The sequence below is a fragment of the Agelaius tricolor genome, unplaced genomic scaffold (assembly GCF_023055355.1).
Source record: "Agelaius tricolor isolate 1412-34295 unplaced genomic scaffold, bAgeTri1.0.p SCAF_2, whole genome shotgun sequence".
NCBI classification, from domain to species: domain Eukaryota; kingdom Metazoa; phylum Chordata; class Aves; order Passeriformes; family Icteridae; genus Agelaius; species Agelaius tricolor.
In genome coordinates, this window is record NW_027269262.1 from 1,214,023 (window position 1) to 1,229,398 (window position 15,376).

The 15,376-nt window shown below is 38.8% G+C and overlaps 1 protein-coding gene across 10 annotated transcripts in view; it reads left to right on the forward strand.

Moving 5' to 3' along the window:
• Nucleotides 1-642: 642 nt before the first annotated feature.
• Nucleotides 643-15,376, forward strand: part of COL15A1 (collagen type XV alpha 1 chain) — a 130,897-nt gene continuing 116,163 nt past the window's right edge. For 9 of the 10 annotated variants that reach the window (XM_071450281.1, XM_071450290.1, XM_071450247.1 and 6 more), the window contains exon 1: nt 1,052-1,224. In XM_071450281.1, coding sequence (XP_071306382.1) covers nt 1,071-1,224 — 154 coding nt within the window. In that variant the 5' untranslated portion in view covers nt 1,052-1,070. Of the gene's footprint in view, nt 1,025-1,051; nt 1,225-15,376 lie in introns of those variants that run through there. The other variant, XM_071450263.1, reaches the window with a different exon arrangement.

The window sequence follows — 15,376 nt, forward strand, 5'->3', positions numbered from 1 at the left end:
CTAGATCTACCAAAAGCCCAACTGGTCTCTTTCTATACATAGAACTTTCCAAGCTCTCTCCTGCCCCAGTCAAAAAGTGACAATTGCAGCCTTTGTTAAATGTCTGATGACTTAAAAATTGTCAGATTATTTTCAAGCATATCCTTGCAGAATTTCTTCCTTGGGCAAGTGCTAGCTTTGTAGAACTACAAGTGGAAAAAAATGCTTTTCATTGAGTTAGGAGGGAGGAGTGAAGTAACACTTTTAATGGAAACTATTAGAAATGCTCAGCTACAGGATCTCTATAGGAGACACATATGTGCAGCTGCTGAGGTAGGGACACACTCTCAACTACATGCAGGGTGTAAATCTCTGTAAATATGAGGATTAAACTTAGAGAGCTTGTCAGAGAAAAGGGTGTACTTCAAAATGTCTCTGTAGGTGACAAAATCTGTAAGACAGTGCAGGTGTGAATCCCAGGTGTTGCTTGCCATTTAACTGCTGCTCTGTCCTGCTCATACCTTCAAACTTGCATCTGATAAAGTTTGGCTAAAATGGCAGGAGAAATGTCCATTCCATGTAGGAATTCGTATTACTGCCTGTGTAACGCTGGATGGAAGGATGTTGGAGGTCATATTTTATTCAATAAGTGGAGGTTGTGAGCAGGCGGGAGGGGAAGCTGGAGACGCTGTGCTGCTGCCTGTCAGGGTACTCAGCAGTTAAAGACAGGGCTGGGTAATGACAGGGCTGGGGTGGTGTACAGCAGTAAGGGGTGTCCATCCATAAATACAGTAGGAAGTTTTCAGCAGTGGTCTGACAGGAAAGTCTACGCGGAGTCAGATTTCAGAGCTGGAGCAGTGAATTGCAGTGAGTCACTCAGAGAGCCTGAGTGCTGCCTTTGTTCCACTTTCGTCTGAACGTTGGAGGCGAAACAGCAGGCTCCAGTTTTTATTAACTTCTTATTTTCATAAGCATAAAACTCATGTGCACTGCACTTTTTTCTCACTTAAGTTCTTTCCACTGACTTTCAGAAAATGCTCTCATGGTAAGAACTCTTGCTTCTAAATTTTACTTTTTCTTTTTTTCCCCCCATGTGTTTCTGTGTTACACTCTTGGTTTCATTCTTCCCCCACCCTCCTTTTTTTTGGCACATCTGCTCCAGGCATGCCTGGTGGACCTGGGACTTGTCGCTACTGCTCTTTGGCTTGTCAATCCATGCTGGTGCAGCAGCTCAGATCATAGAAGGTAAGGCTTCTCCAAATCTTTATCATTTGAGAGTAAGTGTGCATTTTAAGATTTGCTTTCCTAATATGGAAAGAGACTCTACCATTTCAGATCTTCATTTTATCTGCTGCTTACTGCTTACTGCTTTATCATTTCATATAGGAAAGCTGCTGTGAGTTAGGAGCTTAAATTCCCATTCATTCTGGATGAGGGTAAATAAATACATTGGTTCTCCAGCTCTAAGGCAGCCTATCATGACAGCTTTCACAATATATCTTCAGAATGTAATCATTAACAGAAAGTGCTGTAAGGAAGTCAGAATACGGCATGTTTTTACAATTAGGATAGACAGATGTGTCACTGTGGCCACATCAGGAATGTGCCAGGCGTGGTGTGAGTGCAGACATAGATGTGATGCTCCTTCCAGTGCATAGAGATTTCTCCTGGTAAAAGTCTGAACAAATTGAGATTTTCTAATCTCTTGAGTTAAATGTTTCATTTTACCAGTCCAGTCTTCATGGACTTTCAGTGAAAAGTCTTTTTGTAATTTCAGATCATACGTTCTTATAACATAGCCAAATTCCTCAGCATCTTTGGAAGGCAAAGCCTTACATTTAACTAGTAAGAGAGAACACTGATTTAAAAGTTTACACGTAATTTTGAGAAAAAACTTTCACATATTACTTTGCCATTAGGAATGGTGATATTTACACCAAAAAGCTTTTTGAGCTCTCTTGCAAAACTAGTTGGCATTTGCTATGTAAATGACCTCTAGATAACTGTGTGATAGGAGCATTAGAAAGTATTGATGGGAAGTAGATACCACACATGAAGACTTCAATGTTACTCAATGGTTTTTCCCTTTTAATTGACACTGTCATAGATCACTGACACTTTGGCATCTAAAAGCCAAAGCCCCAGGTAGTTATTTCAGTAGGAGAAAAAGCCACAGATTAGTTATCACTAAAAAATGCTATAGGTACAGATGAGAAATATGTAATGTTGTACATGTAATTAATTAAGGAAACAAATAGAAACCAGCTCTTAGAATTAAGAACTGTATATCTAAATGGTGACTGATATATAATATATTGTTTATCCACTGGAGGCAGATCTGTTGCATCAGGTAAAAATGTTTTTCTTGAGCTGATGAATGATAGTGCATGAGAGAAGTCTGGACAGGAGAGAACTAAATTTTGGCACACACAAGTAAATAATCAGAGGATCATTAGAGCAGCAAGTAAAGTGACAAAACCTGCAAATATTTATTTGATACACAACTTCTTTTTGGTGGATCTATGATTGTTTCCATTACCTGAAGATCTGTTGTTTTTTTTAATCTCCTACCTGTGAAAGTCAGATCAGATGTCAGAAGTAGGAAAGATAATCACTATTGTTTCTGGACAGTTTCTTCCAGTGCAGAATTTTACTGCTGCTGGAAGGACTCCTAACCTTACCATGAATGAAGATCAAGTGAGGTTATGGAAGTGTCCTAAGATCACTGGAGACTTAGACACTGCTCTGAGAATATGTTTCATCATGATTATCTTGGCCTTATATTCCCTACTCATTTGTCTGTTAATACAGAAGTTTCTGTTCCCAAATGTTTACTAAATATTTTCACATCTGATTTTTAAGTGCTTGATATAATGGAGGTCTCATGCTTTCCATTACACAGCACCTTTTCCTAATGCTTGATTTAAATTATTTCATCTTCTGAAATCAGGTGTTGAATGTCAGAGACAGGAATAATATTCCTTTCCTTCTGGTGCTGCAAATACATGACTAATAGAAATCCTACCTGTAACTGAAGAGAAGATTTTCATACTTTAAATCTTTCAGTCTAGCTTCTGGAGAAATAACCTCATTTTCCTTTCTCACAGTTCCTTTCAGCAGTAAAGTGCACAGAAATAAACTGTGTATTTAAGATGAAAATGCTTGGAGACACAGAGCAATGAATTGGCTCTCTGGTATTCAGGCCTTTTGCTGCTAAATGTATGCTTTATCCAGTCCTTTTGATCACTGTCTCCTTCTAGGTTACTGCTTTCCAGGATTCTCCAGCCCTGTGAATAATGCTGTACTGCTTTTCTGAGCCTCACTCTACTCCATCTACCCATAGCACAGATGGGTATCTCTAAATTCATTTGAATGAAAGAGAAACTGTGAATGAGTAAGTGCAGTTTAGAGGAACAGCACAGGTGCCTTCTGTTGTACCATTGTGCTGGCTACATGCAAAAAAGAAAAAATACCTTCAGATGTTCTTCAGTTGATTAAATAATGGCAAGAAAATTGTTCAGGGATTTAACTATTCACTGAGGGATGGGGAAGGGGTAACTTATTTTTTACAAACCTGAAAACAAAGCAGTGATTTTAGAAAAATTTGCCATCTTTGCCTTCACCATCTTTGTCCTCTTGTCTTCCCCAGGGGAGCACTGAATTGTGGAGCAGGGTTGAGGGTGCTGAATAAAGCAAAAGCCTCAGCAGATGTCCAGCAGAGGGCTTGAGTTCTTTTATGACTTTGTGAGAGATACTAGAAAGACTGGAAAATTTTAATTCTTTTAAAAGATTTCCTATCAGGAACAATGTTTTGACCAAGCCTTGTTTCTCTTGAGGAAATTGTGTAGTTATGATTATTTCCTATGCAGAAAAAGGAGGGGGGGAAAGAATGATGGGAAGTTGTCATTCAGATGACAGTCTTTGAAATTGTTTGAGAACTTCTGGGCTCTAGTTTAACTTTTTAATAAACTTGTGAGATGTTGGGTCTTTTAGTAGAAGTGTTGCTTTCATTTCCAAGTCCTAGAATTTCTGGCTACTGCTTTCATGGTAAAATAAAACAGCAAATAAAAAAAATAAAGTATCTAAAAAATGAACTACTAGTTGTAAACCAAATATTTAAAATTTTGAAATATTTAGTTCAGAACTTTAAAATTCAGTTGCATAGTCTGCAAATTGATGGGAATTGGTTGTTACTTCAACAAAACTTTGAAGAAATAATGTCACCTTGCTTCAGAGAAACTGAACAGGAGTTCTGACATCTCAGCAGTTTCTCTGAGTTATAATGATGAGTTTTACTATCTCTGTTGAAAGTTTTCAGTGCATTTCATTGCAGCTAGCACTGCACATGTGCAAAGAGGTAAAGAATAAAATGCTTTCTTCCTCTTCACCCATATGTTGTGTTATTTGAACCATGGGGACCTTTTGCAGTTTTTTTCTTGTGTTCTCAAAAATTTTGCAAATACAGTGCCCTATTCTTCTTGGGTCTGTGCAGGAGGACTGAAGATATGTTCATATCTTAATTAATTACTTCATCACTTCTCTTTTGTTCAATTGACAATTAAGCATGTATCTATCTGTTCATAAAAGTGGGGTCTGTCTTATTTATCTGGTACTGCCTTGCAGTGCATCTACTTGGCCCTTAATGATGACTGATAATGTATCTTGATTTACACTAATCACCCTAGCTGCTTTTAACATGTTTTGCTTCTTCAACAACAAAATAAGTTAGTGAACTGAAGGTACTCAGAGCAAAGCCTTAAACATGCTGGCACCCAAACTGTGGACAGACATAAAGTTAGAAAATCTCAATGCTAGCCTTGCTGAAGTTTGACTGATAGACTCCTTCCTATGACTTGCTCTAGCTTCTTGTGGAAGTGACATTTATTCTTCTAGGCTATCTAGGCATTTATCAGTGTTTCTCAGTTCTTTACAGTCAAATCAGTTCCTGCATTTTAAAAAAATATTTTTAAAATGTTTAAATGTGTGTGGTTCTGCAGTTAATGTTATGTTTATGAGATCTAAAAGAAGCTTTACAAATTTCTCATTGACATCTGGGTTTTATTATTAGCCAAGCTGAACAGCTCTTTCTTGGCCTAAGTAACATGCTTAGCTATAGTTTACATAAAGTAAATATTTGTCTCTTTCATTGGCCCTCTGTACACAGAAAGGCTGTCATTGGGCTGTTGACATAAACTTTGCACTCCTGACCTGCTGAGTTTAATGGAGGAATTGTGAATTATTGGCTTTCATTGGCTGATGATCCGCTGGTGTGATTCTTACAAGCAGAGAAACAGAACTTCTCTTCACAGCAAACTGACATTATGAGTGTAAACAAACTTGTCTATGCATCTAAAATCTTGTTTCTACCAAGTAATTACTGTACGTGCTCTGAGTGTCAAATCTGTGCAATCACACATGTCATGGGAATGGCTCAGTCCATTCTTTCCAAAGACAGGACACAATTACAGTGATAATAAAGCACAGGCCTCCTTAAAGAGAACTCAGATGGCATTGCAATCCTCTTGTACCAGAATGAGCATTTGGACATCATCAAACTGCAATTGAGTCTAAATTGAATGAGCCACTGTGATCCTTCAGGCACGTCTTCAAGCTGTTACCAGCTGTTGTGCATGTTTTCGATGTGAAGCTGAACCTGATTTCATAGTTGATAAAAAGCCTTTCCATGCAAAACACAGTAATTTACAATAGAAAATCACTTTGTTTCAGTTGGGGTCATCTCTTTCAGGAGCTGAAGAGATTAATAACACCAGTAGAACAAACCTGATTTAGAAAATTCGTTCCATTCTGTCACTTTTCTAAATGGAATCTTTTTCTATGTAACACTCTCTACATGTTAATTCTCTTGGACTATAAACTACATGCTTCCTAAGCAACTCTGCCAGGCAACAGAAGACATTTTTTAGCTTTTTTTTGAGGCCTCAAAAGAGGAAACCAGCTGGGGTGGATATAGTGTTATAATGACAGTCTTCATTTCCTCTCTGAAGGCGTCCTTGGGCACACTAGAAGTCTCGAGTAGGCAGTTGTTTCCATGATCTTGAATTGAACTCAAAATCACATTTGTGCTTGCGTTTGCCACTTGCATTTAGATTTGAAGGATCATTTCAATAAATTAGCATCAGGAGGAAAGATTTGACTGTATTATGTTTGGTATATTCAAAGGGTTCCAAAGAACATATTTCTTATTCCAAAGAACATGTTAATTATGAAATCAAATGCTTGTTTTGGAGGATGTCTGTCCCTTTGGTTGTGATTTCTTCCCCTTCCCTTTGCTGTGTTAGGCATGGATCAGTTTGATTTTTCTTGTAGTGGTGTCTCACATTTGACCAAATTCATGCAGGACCTTTGCCAATTTAAGCAAGAGTGCCTTGTCTAGAAAGACAGTAAATTTTACAGTTCAGTGAATTCTGATTGCTTTATTTAGGCTGTCATTAATGGTAACTATTTAAGAGAGTATGTCTATTTATCATCATTAATTTAAGTCCTCAAACAATCTTTTGCCATTTGGCCAACCCACACAATTACAGCAGGTTCATAAAACAACAAAACCAAACAGCAATTTAGACAGTGATTAATTCTCTTTGTGAAACCTTCCCATCTCTAGCAGCTCCTGCTGCCAAATCTAAAATTTCATAAATGTTGCAGAGAGTCAAATACAGGTAGAAATCTCCTAAAGAATGCGTAAAATGAGCAAACCTCAGTTTTAATGTATTTTTAGATGAACAGCATGAAATGACAGATGTGTTAATCAGGATACCTTCTGGTCAGAAAACCTTGGAAAAAGCAACTGGCAGAGCTGAATGTATCCTGAAAAAAGAATTGGAGTGTGTTAAATGATTTGTAGCTGCCTTACAGCCCAGTCTGAGAAGAACTAGAGTCTGTGCCAAGTTTTCCTGAAGGGTTCTGAGAAGAACCAGGGTTTTCTGGAGGCATTCATATGTGTTTTATTCCAAACATTCAGTTGCTGGAAGCCTAGATCTGGTAATAGTGATTCAGCAATGAGATTTGAATATGAACTGCCCCATCACTCATGGTCTTTCGCTTCACCTTTAGTACAGAAGACAAAATATTAACAAGTGCTTCAGCCAGTTCATTCCATATTTGGGAACCTCTTGGATCTTATGACACTGGGTCTACCTTCTCTGCTGCTACTGAATCCACTTCTTGCTGTGAAGAGTTACTGCAGTAACTTATAAACTGCTCAGGTAGCATTAACTTCCAGTCCTATTTGTGACATATCTTCCTCTGAACTGTGAAATGAGAATTCCATACATAGTCATGATATCTGGCTCTGCTTCTTTGGAAAGCTGAATATAGCTTTTTGTTTTCTCTGTACTTTTTTGGTGGTTGGTGACCAAGAGGGCATTATAGCATCTATCATTACTCATTGCATTTTATAATCACTGCCCTTCTTAAAAGTGACACACATAACCTAGCTCAAGGAGAACAGAACCCACCTAGAAATAATTTTAAATTTTGTGCTGCCTGCTAAAGAGTAAGTTGATGACTCTTGAGAGAAAAGAATAGTGCTCTGAGATATGCTTCAAAATTTCCTATAAGCTGGGGATATTTTTAATAGCCTGTAACTGCAGTTTGCTGAAAAACAGTTTCAGAACATAAACCTGTGTGACATCCAAGCTCTGATTCATCTCTGGTGATATTTCATGTAAGTACACTCAAACAGCAAAATGAAATATGTGAAAGTTGGAAACAGGGTCAGGTAGCATGGGAAAAATATAGAGACACTGACTGAGAGCATGGGAATGAGCTCAGGAAAGTCAAAACCCAGTTGGGATTAAATTTAGCAAGGGAAGAGAAAAGCAACAAGAAAGGCTTTTACAGGTATACCAGCAAAAAAAAAAAAAAAAAAAAAAAAAAAAAAAAAAAAAAAAAAAAGAGAGAAAATGTGGATCTGCTGCAAAATTAATTTTTTTTTCCCTACAACAAATCTGGTGATGGGGCATGGAAACAACTCAGGTACTCAATGCCTTCTTTGCCTCACTTTTTACTGCTAAGATTTCCTTCCAGGAAACTGAGCCCCTGAGCCCACTGGGAAAGTCTGAAGGCATGAATTCAAGTCCTCCATTGAGGCAGACTGAGAGAAGGGACATTGAAATCAGTTGGATATCTGCAAGTTTACAGCACTTCATGAGACACATCCATGAGGGCTCACCAAACTGGCTGATATCACTCAGATAGAATTTTGAAATACAATCTTCAAAAGATTGCGGTGATCAGAAGATCCTATGAATGGAAAGAAATCCAGTGTCACTCCTGTTTTCAAGAGCAAGGAGCAGGACCTGGGGATCTGCAGGCTGAGCAGCTGACCTCGGTTCCTGGGAAGGTGTGGGAGCACATAATTGTGGAAGACATTTTAGTAAGAACAAGGTGATTAGGAATAGTCAGCACAAAAGTGGGAAGGGGAAAATCTTGCCCAGGAATCTCATTGCCTTAAGTAATGAAATGACCAGCTCAGTGTGTGAGGAAAAGACAGCTGGTATTTGTGATCTTGAGTGAGACTTTCAGCACTGTCTCCTGTAACTTCCATGCAAATAAACTCTTTAAGTAAGGACGAGATGAGCGAGCAGTTGACAACAGCCTGACCTACACATGCTTGAAGGGGTGTAACCAGTGGTATGAAGTGCAGTTACTGGGTGCCAATTACCTCTCCATCAGTGTATTACTCTATGGTGCATTCTGAGCCCAACATTCCTTAACATCTTCATTCCAACGTGGATTATGTGATAGGCTGAACCCTGAGCATCTCAGGTAGAACCTGGTCCTGAAATCAAGAGCGATCCCTTCAAAAATGTTACAACTTGAGTGCCGTGTCGGAGCCTGGGCTGGCTCTTAGAACTCCGGCTCAGTGCCAGGAGTGGGGAACTGGGAACTGCCTCGGTATGGGGATTTACCAGAGGCAGAACCTTTAAAACCACTTGCTCTAAGATGCCAGACAAGCCAAGGGACCAGGCAGAGGAGAAAGGAGGAGGCTCTCCATCTTGAGATTCCACAAGAAAGGGCTCATCCCAAATAAAGTGACCAGAAACAAAGAGGCCCAGACACTCCTGTGCAAGGGCCTTTGTTCAGATGCAAGTCAGGAGGTGGATACAAACAGTTAACCAATAGGGAATCCTCAGGGGAGGAATGAGGGGATTACATCAAGTATCTGGGGCCAGTTGGGGTAGGAGGGTGGAGAGGATGGGTCCCATGGGCCAATGGGACTTCTTCCAAAGGGGTGTTGCAGACAGGGATTGGCCCGAGGTTTAAGTGGCAGGGAAGGTTAGGGAGCAAAAGGAGCTGGGATGCCTTGACAGGCAGGGAAAGAGCTGGAACAAGGGGTGGGGAATGGCATGAGGGACAGCTTTGAGGGAGGGTAAAACCAGGGGTAAACCAACTTGGGGAGAATATGGGAGTACAACAGAATGAACCACTAACAAGGAATCAATAAAATAAATTTGAACCACAACACTTGAGCTTTGAGCCATCCTATGGAAAAAAACAGGCAACTAAAAAGAGTGGATCTGTTTGGGGTTGGAAAAGAACTGTATAGCTTTTCTAAATTTATTATTTTCTCCTCTTTGACCATACCAAAGAAATGGAACCAGATGACAGTATGTATCAAGATCAGATCTTATATCTATGTATCTTTTTTCCCCACCATTATGCATATACACTGTATCATTGTATGTTTGATGTCTTAATTTGATAACTAACAGCTGTCAAGCACATGCTGCAGGTACAACATTTCTTGAAATATATGAATTTAGAGTTGTTGATGCTTGTCCCTGTGTTTCTTTCTGTCCCACAGAAGATGTCTGTCTCAGCACTGTTATGTTGCATGAGAAGGTAAATCTTCAGGTGTAAAAAAGTTGTTGTGGATAATTAAAACAAATGTGCTGGTAGCTTGAATAATTATTAGGCATTAATGTGTAGATAGTGGTCTACAAAGCAAACTATGGGGAAAATTATGCAAAAGCTAAGGCTTTTCTAGGAATCATCTCATTTTTGGAATTCTTAACACCAAAATATCCATTGATCAGAAATCATTCTTGCCAGTGCTTTGGCTGCCTCACAGAGGGAGGTGTGAGGGAGCAGTGTCTCCCCACAGTAAGGATTTTTACTTCTGCCATCCTGCTTTGGTTAGCTATGGACCAACTTAATACACTGCATCGCTTCTGTGAATGTGATGCTTTTTTATTCTCAGAGGGCCAAAGTCTTAGCTTTTCTTAGTCTTCAACTTTCCAAAGGCTGCTCCAGTTCCATCTGTTTCAACACTGCCAAACCAGCACAGCTCTTGACTTGGTAAGGCGGAACCACTCATCTGTAATGAATGCTCCACAGTAATGCTGCCACTTTGTGGTGCTTGTGGGTGTGGGTATACATGACTTGAACCTTTTCATGCTTTTCACAGTAAAAAACAAGCAAACATTTAATCCTGTTCAGGCTAGCCATAAATGTGGTTTGACCCACACGGTTTGATTTTTTTTTTTAATTTCTGTCTTTAGTTTCTTTCACATGCAATTACAGGAAAGGTATAAAACACATACTAGTTTTGAAAGTTGTCTCAGCTGAAAAAATCTGGATCTTGATCAAAATAACCTATTAGTTATTGTAGTGAAATGGTATCAATGTAAAAACACTAATCTAAAAGAGGTCATATTCGTGTATAGTTCTGTTTCTTTTTACCAAACAAATACTTGACTGAACTCAAAGTACTGCTTAAGGTGGCCTTATATTATAATCAAGGCTTTGATTCTACATCTATTTTTGTTTGGTTTTTTGTATGTTGGGTTTTCAGGGGGTTTTGGGGTTATATGCTTTTTTTTCTGATGCACTTAAAGAGAAACTTAAATCTATCACGAGATGCAAATCTGAGAAATGAGTACCACATGGCAACATCCTAGTCCAGAGATATGATGAGTTGGGGAGTGGGGGTGGTGTTTAGTGCAAGTGCAAACATTAATAAAATTTCAAGAATTCTTTCTCAGTGGAAAAATAAACAAACCAAACTGGTGACCTGAGTATTGTAGCTCCTTTTTTATACTTCTCTTACAGAATTCCAAAAGACAGGATGGAATTGTGGCAACTCGGTTACTGCTTTGCCCACATGAGCTTTGATTTGTTCAACAAAGAAGTTTTTATTAAAAAAAGGAAGTGGGGTTAAAACTGCTGCACCAACTAGGAGTTAACACAGACTCCCAAGTATTTATAGTATGAGTGTTAAATGAATACTTGCTTACAAGCCCTCTGATACACTGAAGCTACTCATATTTTAAGTGTCCTATTCCAAGGCATATTGTTTCCAGACACGTTGCAGAATTTCCATTAAGAGCATTCAAAAGAAGCTACTGTCTCATTTAGCTCCTATACAGTCAGCCAAACAATAGTAAATACGTGATCTGGTACAAATGCCTGAAACAACTATGGGGAAAGCAAGACTATCTACATGAATACCTTGTCTTATCCTCTGCTCTGTGTGTAATTACAGTACCGTAGCCATACATTGAAGTATTTTGGAAATATTAACTACCACTGTTATCTGTGTGTGATATGTTTATCTGATATGAACAAAAGGCTTTCCTGTGTCTGAATACTTAGCTCTGCTGTTTTCTTCATGGATGAATTTCTAAACCTACATCAGTATAACACAAGCAATGCAGACTGAAATCATGAAGGAAAATTCATGTGGAACAGTCTGTTAGAACAACACCATCATCAAAGTAGTTGACAGGTGGTGTTAATTTCCTCACTGAGGAGGCTGTGACAACTGTGTGCCTCCAACTTCTTTCAGCCTTTCCATTTTTGATTCACAGTATGTAGAAGGAGCAAACTTGGCATTTTGAAATCAGAAGAGGCAGGGAGACACTCAACACTTGTCTCCTCATCCTCTTGCATCTGCACAAGGATCAGAGAGGAACTTGGTCATAACACCTTTATCTGTCCTGAAGTGGAAGTGGATCAGTTTGACAGGCTTCAGATGGTTCTCTACCTCTGTAATGGACATGAAACAAAGAGTTCTCAACTGCCAGTTTACTTAAAATACATCTCATAAGGCGTAGGGAAAGCCTAAAGATTGAGGGTCATATTCACATTATCTGTGGGTTTCCCAAACAGAGCCTGTCTTGCTGCAGTTTAGAAACTTAAGGCATTATTCATCTGAAGATGAAGCTTTTTTTTTAAGCAGCTAGAATAGCCTGCAGTGTACAGGACTTTTTTCTGACAGGCTCTCTCTCTCTCACTTCATTGGTATATCACCATTTTGTCAGCTGCTCCTATTCAATATTCTATTGTTGTTGACTTGTAGATCCTAGGTGTCTTTCTTAACAACTTCAGCTACCCTGTACCTCAAGAAGTTTCCACTCTTGGGCAAGGTGATGACATGGTCCTCATCATCTCTGTTTGAATGGTGGTAGAAACAACAGAGACAAACTCTTTTTAGAGAATAAAACAGAGCAAAAGAGTAAGTAGAAGCCAAAAGATGCAACAAAGGAAATTCTGATTGAGCAAGTAGGGAAAAAAATCTTCACCATGGCAGCAGTTAAGTCCTGGAAGAAGTTGGTGAGAGGGTTTGTGGAATCTCCATTCTTACAAGCATTCTAAACTTGATTAGACAGAGCTCTTGACAACATTATTCTTCAGGATAGCCCTACATTAAGCAGCACATTGGATTAGATGACTTTTGCAGGGCTCTTGCAAACTATTTTTACCTGGGATTTTTAAAAAGGGAACTTAAAATTGGGTTTTTCATAATTAATTTATTTCTGAGCCCCATTCTCAGTGATGTGATCACAGAAAAGGGCAATCAAATATGAAGAAAGTGAGTATAGTTAATACTAAAAGACCTGGTGTGTGCTTGGCTGTCTTAATCCCTTGCTGTTTGTGAGCCTTGTTAGAATAATCAGAGACCTGATAGGCTGTTAATACCTATACCCAACAACCATATGGAATCAAATTAGCCTTTTCTACTTTATATGCTTGTCTAAAGATAGGTCAAATGATATACCCTTTTCATTATCCATTTTTTGCCTTTTCCTTTTTCCCTTTTCCCCTTTTCTCTTTTCCCTTTCCTTTTTCCCTTTCTCTGTTTTTATTTCTCCATTTGCCTCTTTCTCCTCCCTTTTAATTTCCACTTCTGTTTCTCATTTTGTTTTGTTTTGAAATTCTGTAGAATGCTTTTGGGAAAATAATCTTGGAGCAGAACCCAGGAATATGTTACTGTAACCTTATGATTTCTCATCTTTCCTCATGGTTCTGCTGATCATGAGGCTCTTTAAACAATGCTCTTGTCCTCCCTTTCCAAGAGAGTAGAAATGAAAGATTTTTGAAATTTATGTGCCTTCTTGCTCTCTGACCTTTCAGGGACTCATGGGAAGGCAGGCTACACTGACCACAAACTCTGTAGTCCATCCTTCTTTGCAGCTGTTTGCACTCAGTATCAGAAGGATCCCGTCACAGTGACTTTAGTCACAAACTTCAGCTCTTTGGGACAGAGGCAGACTGTACCTCTGCATTAACTCAAGCAAACCTGTTATTGTGGTGACTGTGATGGCATTTGCTCCTGAGTTATTGTCCTTCTACTAATGCACTAGATAAACTCTCAGTATAAAAAGTGTCTGATTTCAAGAAATACTTCTCAAAACAGATCTGAGCATGGACACGTGTCTCAGGACAGAAAATGAAAAGCTGTTATATTAACTATATGACTAGCAAGACCAATATAGTACATAGGACCAATTGCATTTTTTTGATGTCCTGTTTACATATATTTTGATTTTTGCAATACAGAAGAGTATGGAGGAGAATTTCCCCTCTGTCTAACTCAAGGACCTAATTTGTTACCTGGAGTTAGTAATTTTAAACTATCCTATTCTATCTGATAGACTTACCTTAAATTTTAAAAAAATGTCAGACCCAGAAGACTGTCCTAAGTGGGCCAGAGTCCTAATATATCAGTGACTTTGTGAGCTAAGCTGGGATTTATTATTCTTATTCTGTGTTATTCTTGCTATATTCATGTCACAGAAAGTAGCATTCTAGTTTCGGGTAATCACTGAATATTATGAAGGGTTTCCACCTGCAATATTAATGGATATTTTAAACTTAAAACCAACAATGAGTCCTTGCTTAAACTGGTGCTTTATTTAGCTCTTAAAAGCTAATCTCAGCCCTGTAGGTCAAGGCTTGAATAAACAAAAAAGAGTATGCTGCAAGATCAAGAAAGCAAACACATATTTCTTCCCTTAGAGGCCAAAATTCATAAAATGCAGTAAAACCTCGCTCAGTTGTACTGTCATTGTCTATACTTCTTTCTCCTCTTTTTAACTCAGAAACAAATACATCTGTTCTTCTTTAACTGGAAATCATTCTGCTGGAAGAGATTGGGTCTGGATAAGTTGTGATATAAATCACTAATCAATTCTTATGTGTATTTCTCATTATATAAAGTTCTACAGACATGCCACCTTACAAAGAATTAGTTGGCTGAATTTTGTCTTTGAAGACTCCTAATTACTGCAATTGAAAAATTCTTTGTGTCTTCTTATTAATCTGATTACACCTTACGTGTTTCTCTAGATACAAGAAAGTTTTGATGCTCTGTTACATGAATATATTTTTTCATTCATAGTTTTTCTTCATTTTGAAGCCATGTCATGAATATATGTATGCTCTAAATATATACTTGGGAAGATGTTACTGTAGTTTTCATTTTCTTGATAGCAGGTGTAGACTGTCAGAGAGCACCAAAGGCAGGCTGCTCTGCAGTGGTCAGGCAGCAGGAAGCCAAACCTCTGAACGAGTGACCTCACCAGCAAGGACACGGTTCCACAGAAAGAAAGCAAAATTATCAGAGTAGTTTGTTGATGGCAGCCAAGTTCAGCCAAGAGTCTTTATCATTGCACAAGTCCACAGTGATGAGGAGGCCAGAAAGTCAAGCCAGAAATACAAGTTTTTTGGTAAAGCCCTGGATCTGAGTCAGCAGGACTCATGGCTGGCTGGACATGGACAAGCCAGCTGCAACATAACACAGGCACAGACCAAAGGCAAGATCCTCAGTTTAAAGGCAACTGCCAAAAGGAGTGAGGGAAAGCCCTGCTGTGGCTTCTTCAAACTGTTTTTACAGGGAATGTTAAATGCATGAAACCTACACTGTCACAGAGCAATGAAGTTTCTGTACCTGCTCTGGAGGTGAAACTCTTTGTTACTGACTTATCTTCAGATTTTAACATTATAGTGGAGAGCACCATCTTGGTTTCCTGTCTGGACACAGAATAAAAATGGTCCTCCTGGCTTTTGCTACAGCTGAAGTGATTACTTACTGGATAGTGTCTAAAATTGTCTCAGAGAGAACAGTACTTACACTGCAGGATCTTCTGATCCA